Genomic DNA, 15,412 nt, shown 5'->3' with positions numbered 1-15,412 from the left:
AATAATGGTCAAGTGACTGACCCAAATAGCTGTGATGGATGGAATAGAGCTTTTGTGAATGAAGTGTTATGTCTCTTGTCTGTGTTTATGTTATCTCACCATTCTGTCTGTCTGGACAACATTGTCTAGAACAGACAGGCAATGTCAGGATCCACCAGTCACGACTGCAAAGCAAATTCATTGTCATGTTATCTGCCTCTCTCTGATCGTAAGGTCAGATGTTCTTGCTGATTGGCTCTGTGGTTTTCATTATCGATTTCATTTTACGAAAACGTTAAACTGTTATGTTTAAGCACTCACCACTAATCCACTGCAAAAAGGCTGCCATCATATATTTTGCAACACTGATATTTAGCAACTAGCTGATTGAAACATTAACTTATCCATATGGTCATGATGTAGAGTCAAATGAGCCATGATCCGAAGGTGGTCAATAACTGCTTTGGGGTTGTAGGTGTTAAAGGCATGGATGATATTTGTAAACATGAGCCACTGTATTGTGCCCTGCATTGTCATCTGGGGTGAACTATTCAGACAGCACAGCGTGATCAAACTACAAAAGGGAACCCACCCCCCAGCCAGACCTGTTTATACGTCCGTCTGTCTTCATAAAGCTGACAACAACAGCTTAAAACAGAAAGTTGTGTTTCACAATGGACTGCTGGGAGTATTGAGGTACTTTTAAAAACCTGACACTTGTTTTTTTAAAAACAAAACAAAAAACTGACACTCATTAATCACGTGATAATGGGAGGAATGAGCAATGTAGTGAAGAAGTCAGAGAGCTGAAATCTGATTTTAACAATTCAAATTCCTGCAGTGTCTTTGAAGTTGAAATACATTTATTTTTAACAACATGAATATAACACTCACTGGCAACTTTGTTGGATAGGCCAGTTCAACTGCTTGTTAATTAGCCAATCACATGGAAGCAACTAATTGCATCTAGGTATGCAGACATGGTCAAGAGAACCTGAGCATCAGAATGAGGGAAGAAAGTGACTTTGAACACGGTATGGTTATTGGTGCCAGTCTTGGTTTGTTTTATTTAAGCATGCAGGTGCTGTTTCATTAATGATTAAAGTGAAATGAAGTTTAAACAATATGCAGTTAAGAAGAAACTCACAGAATTACTCAAAGAGTAGTCAGTGCGGGAATGCTGATCAGAGAGTGCGTGAACTAAATTGCAGCATTGCTAAATATGAAGAATGAGAACACAGGACTCAATGGAGTCCTATGAAAGACTAATTACATCACATAATTCAGTAGCTTGCAGAAGCACCTTTAGCAGCAATAAGCTGAAGTAATAACTTGTTTTCTGCTGACTTTATCAGACACTGACATCATTGTGAAAGAATTTTTGAGCCACTCCTCTTTAGAGCAGCTTCAGTTCATTGAGGTTTGTTGGTATTTGTTAATGCAAAGCTCTCATTTCAGTTGGGTCGAGATCTGGACTTTTTTCAGCCGTTCTGTTGTAGTTTTGCTGCTATGCTTGGATGCATAGTCCTTGCAAAACAAGCCCACATCCTCACCTATCCACCACCGTGCTTGATAATTGCTATGAGGCTTCTGATATCCTATGTTTGGGTTTTTTGCCAAGCATTGCCTGGTGCGTTATGGCTAAACATCTGCACTTTGGTTTTTATCTTGTGGTTGGTTCAGATGCAATTTTGCAAACCTAAGCCTCTGATGTCATGTTTTTCTGGAGGGAATATGCTTTCCCCCAGCAACCCTTCCACACAAGCCATACTTGTTCAGTCTTTTTCTAATTGCCATGAACTTTAATATCCTGATGATACTGCTATTGTTGATCTCTTTTATAGGAACTCTAACATTAACTATTTCTTTCAGGTACATATGTTGGAAAAATGGTGTAAATCACGTAATTTGTTTATTAATAACAACAAAACAAAAGAGCTGGTCTTATTACACATGCACCGTAACAGGTCTTTCACTTTCTGGTCAGTCTGCAGAAGTCATTAATAGCTTGAAGTATTTGGGAACATATATTGATGACAAGTTTAACTCTGTGATTAATGTTGACTCAGTTTGCAAGAAAATAATCAAAGAATCACAGTTTCTTTATAGGATGTTAAGCGACTTTGGAGTTGGCCACAAAGTTTTAGACAGACTTTATGTCAGTTTGATTGAAAGCATCCTTAAAATCAATATTTCAGCCTGACTGTGGCAATTAAGAACAAACTGCTGGAAAACTTACTAGAGATGGCACGATACCACCGATACCGATACCATAAATTTGGATATCTGCCAATACCGATATGAATCCTGATATCCTGACTGATGTGAGTCAGCTGTGTAAAAGTATTTAAGCCCAGGGAAAGGTGAGCTCTGGGCCAGAGTGCCATTTGTGTGGTTGCAGCTAGTGAGCTGCTCTCTTTTTGACTTTGATTTTTTTACTGTATTGACCAACGGTTGAGTCTTGTTTGTTTTCCTTAAATGGTGATAGCGGCTTGTCCGTCTCTTTTAGTTGAGCTACTTTAATAAAACTCTTTAATTTAACCCTTTTGCCTCCTTGACTCCTTTTTCTGACCTGGACACTTTTTGTTACTTCCCCCTCACCACCTAGACCCCTCAGGGGAACGTAACAGATATAGTGTTTTTTAATCAATAAAACTGTTTTTTAAATATCTTGCTGCATTTTGTATAAGTTCATACTCAAATTTTAAAACAACAACAACAACACTAAGGCTATTCTGTTATACCTGTATGCAAAAAATACACTGCACCCAAAATATTTCATAATTCAGCAATACTGATCAGTCTAATAAACTTAAGCCTACACCATCCTCCCTATTCTGGTATTTTAAAGAGTACTTAGCGTAAATATTAAGCAACCTAACTAATAGGGTTCCAACTCCCAGCAACAACAAAAAAAAAATAGGGAACCACCCCTCACGCTCCACCTCATGATGCTTAATCGACGTAATCAACCTTAATTTGATGCAGTGTGGAAAAAAAATGCACAGAAATCAATTATTTTCCAAGAAATATTAAATAGATTCAACATCTTTCTTCAACAGAATTGCAGACTACACAGATGGTACCTTTACCAAAGGAAAAAGTACTATAGCTTACTAGGGTATATTAGACTTAATAGTTACTATATACAGTAATGAACTTCTATTCATTTTACATAAAATTAAAACTTTGGGTGTAAGATTCAGATAATTATTTAATACTTATTATTTAATTATTTTAAATGAGAATAAGAAAGAAAAGTATGTCTTTTGCCCCCTTTTCCCTGTTAATGCCCTATCGGCCCCCCTGGCTAAACTTTGCTAGATCCGCCCCTGCACAGTTACCAGCCGTCAGTTGCGTGGAAAAGGATCCTGGAGTAGAAAGTAATATTAAATAAATTCTAACAACAGCTTATCAAGCTTAAACGTGCTGCTGTTGTTCAGCCGCTGGTTTCATCTTTCTGGTGCAAAGTGGGCCAAAAACAAACAAGAGAGACGGAGTCATGACAGAAAAGCCGATCAGCTGATCATTAATCAGTTTCATGATTGAAGTAGCAGCAGGAGAGGGAGGGAGAGAGAAGAGGCAGTGGCTCCATATATCGGTTGTTAAGCTTAACGGGAATGATTTACTAACATTCAGAGATGAACTTACACACTTGCTTTACTTCTCTCTGGGATAACTTTGTCGGAGATGAAATGCCGGGTTGGTAGCGAGGCTACAAATACTCAAACAGACCACCGACAAGTCTGGCGAGCCACAGCCGCTCTATCACGTGATGCATACTGCTCCTACTGCTAATGTTATGAGCCGAGTTACGCCATGTCACAAGTTTTGTGAAGTGATTTCATGATATTTAATGGATCGGATTACATTTTTTATTTCTCTCTGATATCCGATCCAGTAATTTAGGCCAGTATCGGACTGATACCAATATGTAATATCGGATTGGTCCATCTCTAAAACTTACTGGTCGACAACAAATTTAATTGGATAAGCTGTATCATCAGACTGTTTGGAGGAAAGCCTGGTCTATTGTTGCTGACCCTGAACACCCTCTTGATTCTGACTTTGAATTAATGCCCTCGGGACAACAGCAAGGATTCCTCTAACTAACAAAAAAAGTGGTCAAAGGTGTTTTTATTCTTGTTGTATCAACGTTTTATGTGTGGGTATGTATGAATGTGTGTTGATGTGAAGTGATTTGATTGATTTGTTTATGGCTTGGCAGACCAAAGGCAATTTTCAATGAATGTAAATAATAAAGTTATTCTATTCCTAGTTTAACATGTTAACTGAGGCCTGTAGAGTCCTAGATGTAGCTCTTGGATTTTATGCAGTTTTCTCTGAGGATTTACAGTCTAACTTTAGGATGAATTTGCTGGGATTTTCACAGCAAACAACAGCAGTGTGTTAACACACACACACACACACCTAAAGATCAAGGCCAGTAAACCAATAACGTGTGTTATTATAGAGGTGCTCACACTTCCTGATGATCAATTAATCAAGTGCATCTGATTAGTAACTCCTGGGTATGAGTTTCACTCTTCTTCTTTTTCCCCCTTTTCAGTCTTATTGGAAACAGTAAAAGCTTTGACCGTTTGTGTTTATGACTGTTATTTACTTCTCCAGTTACTCAAATACCATGGTGAATATTAGTTGATTGTTTGGGAATGTATTTGATATCACAGCTATCATGACACTATTATTCTTGTGGTTATATAGCTCCAACATACTGGTAAATAACTTTTCTAGTGAATCTAATAACTTTGATCTGGTAGAAAGTGCACAACTTCCCTTTAACATGTTACTTTCTTCAATGCCACTAAGCCTTTAGAAAGGCTGTGAAGGCTGTTTCAGTGTAAGAAACCTTATGGGTAGACCACAACCAGTGTGAAAGTTTTGATGTTTAATCAAAGAAACCTTTGTAAAAAAAAAGTAAACAGATGTGGAAAAAAAAACCCTCTCCATATTTAATACCTCATAAGCAAATACTGAACCAACAAATCTGGAACAAAGTTTAATCAGTTAAAATGTTAAACACAGAAACATTCAGATATAGCTTGTTGTTCAGAGGCATGAAATGTAAAACATTCCCTGACAGAGGGGGTTATACTGATCAGTTTTTCCAGAAAACTGATTCTATGAAGGTACATGTAAAACATCAACTGCAAAAAAATGTACTAAACTACTTTCATTACCATGTTTCATATCAGTGCAAATTCAACATTTAGGTGAATTTTAGTGCCATGAAAAAAAAAAATTCATTCCCCTTGAGGTAATACAATGTTGCAGTCAAAAATTATGCTTTGGCTATATATCAACTTTTACCTAGAATCTAACCTAGTGTATTTAGTTTTTGATTACACGCTGTAACTCCTAATAAATTAAAAGCAATAATTTACAGCTGGGTCAGAGATTTTTTAAATTTGTTGCTAATTTAAATTAATGAATTGCTCAAATCTTACAATGCTCAGATACATATGATGTAGACATTAATTAGCACCACAATTTTACTGCAGTTACAGCAAAAGACAGTGTAAGCATAGTGTTTGTTGCATCCACAAGTGGGTTTTGCAGAGGACAATTAATAGATCATCTGTAATAATGCATCTCACAAAACCAAGAACACATGTCAAGTTCACACATATGTCACTCATTGGGTTAAATGTGCATTAAAAAAAACAAAACACTTTAATTCACAGTTTCACTTGTTTTTACTTTTTAAGGATCCTATTACATTTATTATTAAACTATTCTGGTTTTCTTTGCTTTAATACAGTGAAGATTTAATAAAGTATTCCAATTAAGAGGATTTTCTTTTGCCCACTAGAACAAAGCAAAAGGCAGTCTTTGTTTACTACTATAACCTGAATAAGAGATCTGAGCACTATAAGTTTTAAGCTAGTAAAACTGAACTTCTCTTATTCCGGATTTTTGGTATGATTTAATGTCATTAACCAACCAGAAGAAGGAATTAATACAAATTGTGCAAAACCTCAAGGGGATTCTGAAATTTTATACAGCACTGTATATGACAACATGTAACTTCATACTTCCAGCAAAGACATGCTCTCACTTGGATGCCTGGATGTACAAGTCAGGCATACTGGGTTAAAATCTGTAAGACACCACTGCTAAGACGGTAAGGTGCAATATTAAAACATAGGTGGCAAAGCACAACCTAGGCGTATAACAATTTGTTGTTCTACTAAAATGCTGATTGCCAGAAGGAAAACAGCTGTTGATAATGCATAAAGCAAAATGCCCTTGAAAGTACAGCAGTGGGCCTGAGAGTCCGATTGTCTTAGCACAGGAGAAAGGTGTGATCTGGTGTTCTGTCTGATATGCCAACTGAGCTTGAGGCTAAATTGTGCAGAAATTCACAATGTATTCTGCTTGCTCAATTTATACTTTGACAACTTTTTCTGGAGAATTTGTTGGGAGAAAGAAAAATAGTAAACTTTCTATTATGAAGAACCTTAAACGTCTACAACATGGCAAATGAAGTGAAATGAGAGAGTGCACCGACAAACGATCTTTCAAACAATTTATAAAAAAAGGAAAAAAAGAAAGAAAAAACAAACAAACAAACAACTTGCCTAACAATAAATGTGCCTGCCAGGGCAGAACAATGCAAAATAAAAATTTGAACTTTGCAACGTACATACTTTTTTGTAGATACAAAGCTACCGGTCTTTTTTTTCCCCCCAGACAAAAAAAAAAAAAAAAAAAAAAAAAAAAAAAGGACTATGACTCACTTGTAAATTGGCAGCAAACATTATAAAAGAACAAAAGAAAACCATAAAACACTGTATAAACGACTCAGGCCATTATGAACAAAATCTGCAAACTTATTTACATTGATCACTTAAAACAGAAACATATCGTCCATCATCGCCTGCACTATCGCACCCGTAACGGAACCAGCCACATGAAAGCAAGATTTTCTGTGCCAGCCTCTTCCAACGAAAGGTTGCAGATGGGTGGGCTCAGTGGAAACCAATTAAAAAAAGCAAACACAAGGAATACCTGTACCTCCAGTGTTTCTCACACCTAGTTATTACTTGGGCAGGTCAATGAAGTATATTTGAGGACTCTTTTTAGCTATTATTGTTTTTTTCCCCACTCAAGAGATCACCAGCTTTTAATACTCAGATTACAAATTAATCGTCAACAGTCTAATTTTAAAAGACAAGTTACAAGTAAACTAGCTAGCCACTGCCTTCTTGTATTTCCCTTCCACCTGACTTGATAGCCAAGTCTCTGTTTTAATGTCCTTTCATATCATTCAGCTGCTTGATCCAGGCTCCATCAACACTGTCTAGGTGGGGATGAGGAAAGTAGTCACTGTTGTCCAGATATCCACTGCAAGCTAGCAAGGACCAGTGGCGGTCAAAGGCTCATTTATAAGACAATGAATTCACTGGAGATGGTCTGCTATTTATTTGTCCGGAGATGCTTGGTCAGTTAAAATATTTACTGAGAAGCACATTGACAAAATGTGTGTAGCTTCTTTTGAACGCTGCCACCCGACACCCATCCCCAACACCATCACAAACAGAACCCAGATCTCTGGGAAACACTGAACAGGCCTTATTGGTCAAAGATTAAAAGCAGTGAGGGTGTGATCTGCCCCAACAGAATGACAGGAAAAAAATAAAATAAAATAAATAAAATACAGAAAAAATGGAAGTTTGTCAAAACAAAAAGCATAGTCATACTGAAATTTGGTTTAAAAAAAAAAAATACAACAAAATAAAAACAATATTAAAGCAACAATTCATTTTCCAGTATTTTTTGTTTATGCTTACATGTATAGAATAACTAGAAATCAACACGGGGCTCAAGGGACTACTGGATGAGCATGAGAACAGACCCACAAAATAGAATGTCTCTGATTTATACAGGACTGATGACACCACAGGGCCTCAAATCGCCTTTGCCTCAATTTTACGCTCAGTTGTATCAGTCAGCACCTCATGAAGGACACTGGAGACAGCAGATAAGGTATGGCTATGGCTTAACTGTTTAAGAAAAAATATAAGAAAAAAAAGATGGCTGCCTGCTACAGATCTACTTAAAATAGTCCTTGTGGGCTGAATAATAACATGGATGTCCCACCATCTCAGTTCAAATTTAACTGGATGCTATTTTGGCTGTTTAGCAAACCTTTCCCCACTGTGCCTCATTATATTTCTATTTATTCAGACACCCCACTTTCCACTTGTTAAGGTCTTTGTGTGATGTAGGTGCTTTTTCTGACGTCGTATTCAAAACATGAAGAAATTTTGAGCACTATTTAACATGTATGAAAGAGAATTCAGCAAAATTTAGCTAATTAAAAAAACAAGGCAAAGAACACGGTGCGCATTAGGTTTGGAAGATGGGACAAACACATAGGCCATTAGTGTTAAACTGTCTCAGTGACTGACCGTGTGTAACTGTTTTAATCATCACAAACAAATGTGCGCTTATATGGTTGCCGCAAGAGCATTCAAGGGTTTAAACATATATTTAACAGGTAAGGCAGGATTTCTAAGTCTTCAGTAGTTACAGTGGGGGGGCTACATTCACAAGTATTGTGCGCAGTGTCTTGCACAGCATAAAACACTTTACTTTTCAAAAGATTTAATATCATCTCTTCAATGGCATTGTATGCATTATAGTGCAGCTTTGCTTACGCGACATACAGTTGATGAATATAACATCTATCACCTGTTAAAAATGGTGATTGCGACCAATTGGATAAGACTTCCCATCGTCCAATCCTAATATGTAAAAGATATAGAAATATGGTGGCACAGAATAACTTCCTGAAAGTAAAGATATGGCCCAAGATATTCCAACCCAAGTTATGGCCATGGATCAAACTGGGGGCATCAATACCACTAGATGGACCACCATGGAAATCTGAGCAGATGAACACCTCTTCCACACTCAGGCCAAACTAGGAGTTTTGTTCCAGGTTACCCATGGAGTCCTATCAGAGTTTACTCCACACTTTTAATATTTTCTAGTCACAGAGGACTTTAACATCTTTCTCTTTGACAGTCTGCATCCTTAAAAAAAATGTCATTCCACTTTTGGTCCCATTTTCCTTTCTGTTATTCATCTTCAGCATCAAACGCCGGAGTAACGGTTTCAAGGTTTCAGATTGTTCCTTGTAGTCCAGTGTAGATGGCTGGCTTGAATGTATGATGGTGGTTTAGGCTACTCACATTCAATGATGTTCAAGGCAGGCGCAGTCATTTGTGAAATACATAGATTGGCCTCTGAAAACCTGTCAGGATGATAGATAAATAAATAAATAAAGAATAAATAAATAAAGATGAACATGGCAGCAAACTGCAATGCTGGATACAATCCTGAGAATATATCTGCTTTGACAAATCATTGTGTAGTTACCTCTTACTGAACACTTGGGGGGCCCAATGTATTCAAAACTGGTGAAGCCCACTTCAGTTGTAAGATATGACGAAAACAGGTCAGGTTTGAGACGGATGCTGTGATAATTCCTGCTAATATTATCCTGTCAGGCAAGGGGAAAAAAGGGAACATTTGTTATATTTCAGCCAATCAACCAGGTTTTTTAAATGACCGATTTATATTCAGACAGTCTTCCAGCAATACAAACGTCAACCATGTCATCTCAGGTTCTTACAGTTAGCTTCTTTCTCCTCACGTAGGACTCCCAGGGCTGTGGCTCCAGGATGAAAAGGCCCCCATGACGGAGATGTCTGTAGACCCTCTTAAAGAGCCGCTTGAGGCCACTGTCCCCCCAGTTCAGGTGGACCCATTTAGTGACGCTCAAACACAGAATCACATCATATTCTGGTCGTTGTGTCAAAAGAAGATTATCGCTCTCCAGTACATAATTAGCCTAAAGGAGAGAAGAGATGAGGTGAGAAAAATAGGCCCTTCTTGTGCAATTCAATTTCATGGATCCAATACAGACTTCTTTTGAAGCTGGTCACTGCTGAGAAATTGGAAACTGATTAACCTCCCAAACTAGAATCTCAATCTCACATTTCTACCTGTTGAGTTTTGGTCAAAAATCAAAAACTGTATATAAAAGATGGAAACAGCCGTCATGACATCATTCATTTATAAAGTCCTGATCTGGGGTTTCGAACATGGCTATTTGGTCAGTGCTATCTTTGATATTTTACTTATTTATTTATTTTAGATCAGTAGCCCTGAAAAAGCAGTAGATCTGACTGAGGAAATGGGGAACAGCATTATGGGAATAGTCACTATTTTGAACACTGATAATATATATATATGTATTTTCCTGTGACCCTTTGTGGGTCACAGAAAAGCCAAAATCTACAGTGTTTAGTACACTGTTAATGCCGTAAAATAAACCCACTGCCCACATTTGAGAACATTCTTTAAAAAAAAAAAAATAAATAAATTCTCTCAAAGATGAAGCTTAGTTTTTAATATTTAAATGTTCCGATTAGTAACTAAGAAAAATTCATCAAAATCTCAGAAGGGTACTGCCCTAAAATATATTTCCATTCATTTTACCAGTGTCTGGTATAAAGCAATGCACCTCCACTGGCAGAAAGTAGTAGTAGTGCTAATCTTCAACCAGCATTAAAAGATAAAAGTAGAAGAACACATTAATAACCTGACATCCTGATAAAACTGATAAAATCTTTTTACATTGTCAGCCACATGCACCCCACTTTGATTTTAAGTGGGCTGGACTAGTAACACTCCCTCCTACTGGTAATGTAAAGACTATTAAAATCTCAGCGATATCTTAATATAAGAAAAAGAAACACACTTTTAACAACACATCTCAGTTTTTCTACACAATAAGAAGAAACATTGCTGTAGTAAATTAAAGAAATCTGTTAGCATGAATAAATAAATGTAAAATTACAGAAAAAAAAAAAAGTTCTGATAGCTCACTGCTCAGACTGTCCTGCAATTACAACACCTTTTCTGCCTTTTTTATTTTTTTTAATTGTTAATCTACAACTTCATTATTTTGGTGTGCTATCAATATCCAATTCCACTATCACAGAAGAGGCAGTTATCAATTTCCTTTGGAAACTATGTATTTTTCCCCTTTTCCATTCAACAAATACATATAAAAGGACTGCAGAGTGCAAAAGCAAGTGTGGCTTAAACACAGTTGATTTCAGACACTTTAATGGAACCTATAATATTTATTATATCACAATATTAAATTGCTCTTTGCCGTTTTTACCTATTAGTTCAAAATCACCAGTTACCTAAAACTCAGGGAGCCTATAGTTTGACTGACACACACACACACACACACACACACACACACACACACACACACACACACACACACACACACACACACACCCCAAAGTAATAACGCAGGGTTAACATATAACAAAAAATATATAAAATGGTTTTTCTTGATTTTTACTACTTTCAACACTGTAGAGACATACTGAGGTCATCAGATATATGAAGCAAAATATATGGAATTATGTAGCAAAGAAAAAAAAAGATAAATTCCTCAAATTCCTCAAAGTAGCCTCCCTTTGCTTTGTTGACAGCACTGCAAACCCTTGGCCTTCTCTCAGTGAGCTTCATGATGTAGTCACGTGAAATGGTTTTCACTTCACAGGTGTGCCTTGTCAGGATTACTTGTGGAATTTCGTTCCTTCTTAATGGGGTTGGGACCATCATTGGGGTTGTGCACTAGCTTCATGAAGCTCATCGAGGGAATTCCAAGAGTGTGCAAAGCAGTAATCAAAGCAAAGTGTGGCTATTTTGAAGAATCTAAAACATAAAACATGTTTTGAGTTATTTCACATTATTTGTTTACAACATTTACAACATCCATACGAGTTAATTTATAATTTTGATGGCTTCAGTTAGAATCCGCAAAGTAAAGAGTCATGAAAATAAAGCAAAACCATTAAATGAGAAGGTGTGTCCAAACTTTTAACTCGTAGTGTACATTGTTTTTGTTTGGTTTTGTTTTATTTTTTATTTCCTCCTAGTTAGTTCATTTACTCTGTTTTTTGGGAAGCATTTTACAACGCTGGTTTTGATAAGTGTTATGCAAATAAATTTTACAACCAATTACTGTATGGATTCATCATAATACCTTTTAATATTTAGCCACGGCTCAACTAATGTGACAATAATAAAATGCAAAGGTCAGTTTTTTTTTTTAGATATAATATATATATATAACTGTTTTATAGTGGGGAAGAAAAACAAAAATTCACAGTGAGAGGAAGTGTGTGCACAACTTGCATCAAGTTCTCTTGCGAGGCTGGTCAGTTCTCATAATGCACACACCTTTTTGTGCATTTTTACATTTTATTCAGTTACCCTAACATTACGTTATAAAGCAGGACACAGTGTCTAATTTTTTTGAATTTGCCATCTAGGCTTAAAATATGCAGCAACACAGAAATCTGAGCCATATTCCCAAAAGGGAAAAAATAAATAAAAAAAAATCCTCTCTTACCTTGATGAAGGACACATTTGAAGGGAACTCCCCAGGCTGCACCGTGGATGTTTGTGTTAGCGGGGGTGCAGCAATGGGACCCCTGGAGATCCGTAGGGATACAGGAAAAGAGCAGCTCTCAGAGTGATCAGCGGGGGGTGAATCACAGTCTTCTTGCTCCATTTCCTCTGTTTTGCTGCCCTGCCTCTGGGTCTCCATCTCATCCGTGTGACACGACTCATTGTCATTTCCATCATCTGCAGGGCCACTTTCTGCTTTCACTGGTTTCCCATTTTCGTCCCTGCTCTCGACTTCGTTGTGCTCTTTTTCTGTGCCTGTGTGACTCGCGTTTCCATTTGTCTCCTCCTGTTTACTAGTCTTTTTGCCCTGCATTGCTCGCCTGGCCTCTTGGGTCTGCAGCTCAGACAGATAATGTCTTATGTTTTTACGAGCTGCATGTATCAGACCACTGTCAATGTCAAGGCCCAATATGCGGGCGGGTCTTAGCATTTTGGCGATATAGAGCGTTACATGGCCTGAGTTGCACCCCAAATCCAGTACTTCTTTACCTCTAAACCACTCGGGACGAAGCAAACGTAAACGAGGGTCTTCACTGCAGCCCGGGTTGCGGTATCCATAATACTTGTTGTAATTCCCATACTGGAACTTCTTCTGCTGTTCCTTTGTATGAGAGTGGGGCTGCTGGTGCTGGCGTATTCCAGGGCCTATTTTGGAACCAGATTTTGGTGTGTGAAAGGAATTTCTTGCTCCCCCTGCACCAAAATGCCTGTCTCCAGGTCCCGACTTGCCAATCGGAGTAGAATGGGTGACAGGGGGCTCCATTTTGCCCGAGTTGCGCCTTCGCTTGCGTCTACTTGTGTGCTGGTATGGTGCCCCTGAAGTGGAATCCTCCATGGATGCAGGTGGCATTTCCTCCTTGCAGCTTGCTGAGCTGCAATCTGTGTGCTCGTGGGACTCTGCCATGACACTAGAAACACTACCGGATTCGTTGTTGGATTCTAGTGCAGAACATGAGGCTAAGGTACCTTGAAGAGGTACAGAAGGACCTGTTTTAACTTCACTTTTTCCTGATTCTGAGAGGTTCATTTGTGTGGCTGAAATCCCAATACCGCCACCACTCCCACCTCCACCACCTCCTCCTCCCCCATGGTGCCTGTTGCGGTGTCTCTTCCTTCCTCCACTCTTGAAGGGAGAAGCCAAAAAGCTGCTGTCAGCTATCCCACTGTTCAGGTTCAGTGGATCTGTGATGTCCCTGGGGATGAGTATCTCCACAGGGTCTCGACTTTTTGCTGGCAGCGGAGAGGATTTGGGAGTCTCTGCATTCAGCGCCTTGTTGACCTCCTCATCCAGCAGGCTGTTGAGATTCAGTGGGTCAAAAATGTTCCCACCCAAGAGGAAGTTGGTGGGCAGGACAGAATCGCTCTCAGAGTTGGCCCTTCGTCTCCGTTTGCCAGATGAAGGATGCTTGAAACTAGAATTTGCAGTGTAGCGCCGCTTTGTTAGCTTCGTTTGTTGTTGCTGCTGCTGTTGTTGTTGTTGTTGTTGTTTGGAATGATGAAAGCTATTTCTGCGATTGATGCTATTCTCGTTCCCTCTGGCTCTCTGTCCAGCATTGTCTGCGAGGGTGAGCGCATCAGTTGTGCTGGTGTGTTTTGGCGAGGCAGCAGTGCCCAGAAGAGGGCAAGCAGCTGCAAAGTCAGGGGTAGCTGCAGTTCCCTCCATCATCACAGACACACCACCGTAACCTCCAGGACAATCCGTGAGCTGCAGAGATGACGTTGAGCTAGGCTGTGGACTGCCCATTTTTGCAGTATCTTCATCAACAGACATCTCTTTTGATTTTCAGAGCTGATGAAGACATAGAAAGTTTTTTGTTGTTGTTGTTTTGTTTTGGGGTTTTTTTTGGGGGGGGGGAGTAATTTTCTGAACCTGAGAAACAAAAGAGACAGAGAAGTTACAGGAAGGAAAACTCATGTCATAAACTTAACATTCTTTTAGATATGGTGAACAAAATTGCTTTAAACATGATGCCTCCTTATTGTTGTCATTACACACACACACACACACACACACACACACACACACACACACACACACACACCTGTTAAGTAAAGTAACATAAGTTGGCTAATATTACAACAAAAATATGCTCAAGCCATCCTGGGATGTCCAGGCACTTGCACATCCAAGGGCCCCTGTATCTGTATTTATACCTATGTGGTGGGAGTTAAAAAAAATAACCCTTTACATTCCACTGTGATTTCCTAATAACGATACACAAAATTCATCTTTTTAGATACAGAGAATCTCTTGGCTCGCACCCTTATCACATCTGTAATGTGGTATCTGAAGCGTGTCTACACAGGGGTTGCTGACCTGAAAAGTTTAGGAGTCCCCGTCTAGCACTGTTACCCAGTTAGCAAGCTAGCTCTTAGCTTCTCTATCGCGGGCCAAGAAGATTGAAACGTCGAGTAAACGTTACGGTCTACTCCGGCCAGAAAGCGCTACCAGACAAGCACCAAAGTACCCACCTCGATATGCTGCTGCCCGAACCCCACTAAAATCGTGAGTCACACTCACGAAAGTGATACCATTTAACAGATGGCCACGCGTAGTCAACAGGGTAGCAACCACCATCAAAATATAACAGTCTCACCTCGCAGCTCGCGACTCTCCCCGCCTCCGGCCGGACTGTCACTACCCCGCACTCTCTCCGCTTGAGCTAACGTTAGCGCAGCTAGCACAAGTGTCCCTACAGCGACACAACAGTGCTAAGCTACGCAAACAAGCGAGCAGGCACGGCACGGGTATCCTGCACTAGCCTGTAGGCAGCAAAGGCTCCGGTGGCCACGAAACTGTCTCATCGACTTCTTCAGTCAACTCCTAGTGGGCCAGTGTGAGGCAGGTTGGTGAATAAATTATTCCATTCGCTGACAGAGGCGGCATGGCGGCGCATCC

General features: G+C 39.1%; 1 protein-coding gene across 2 annotated transcripts; it reads right to left on the bottom strand.

The window, feature by feature from the left end:
• Nucleotides 1–7,744: 7,744 nt before the first annotated feature.
• On the bottom strand, nucleotides 7,745–15,172 carry mepcea (methylphosphate capping enzyme a). Of its 2 annotated transcripts, none has more exons than XM_026181104.1 (5): nucleotides 15,111–15,172; nucleotides 12,455–14,383; nucleotides 9,644–9,862; nucleotides 9,388–9,511; nucleotides 7,745–9,262 (listed from the first exon to the last, which is right to left on the bottom strand). In XM_026181104.1, the coding sequence occupies exons 2-5, from the start codon at nucleotides 14,282–14,284 to the stop codon at nucleotides 9,228–9,230; spliced, it is 2,208 nt and encodes a 735-aa protein (XP_026036889.1). In that variant the 5' UTR covers nucleotides 14,285–14,383; nucleotides 15,111–15,172; the 3' UTR covers nucleotides 7,745–9,227. The 2 variants fall into 2 exon arrangements, with proteins under 2 accessions (XP_026036889.1, XP_026036890.1); XM_026181105.1 differs by lacking the exon at nucleotides 15,111–15,172 and adding an exon at nucleotides 14,986–15,104.
• Nucleotides 15,173–15,412: the final 240 nt, after the last annotated feature.

Source organism: Astatotilapia calliptera, chromosome 10 (genome assembly GCF_900246225.1).
Source record: "Astatotilapia calliptera chromosome 10, fAstCal1.2, whole genome shotgun sequence".
Taxonomy (NCBI): Eukaryota; Metazoa; Chordata; class Actinopteri; order Cichliformes; family Cichlidae; genus Astatotilapia; species Astatotilapia calliptera.
Note: the sequence above shows the minus strand (reverse complement) of the source record. Positions and strands in the feature narration are given on the sequence as shown.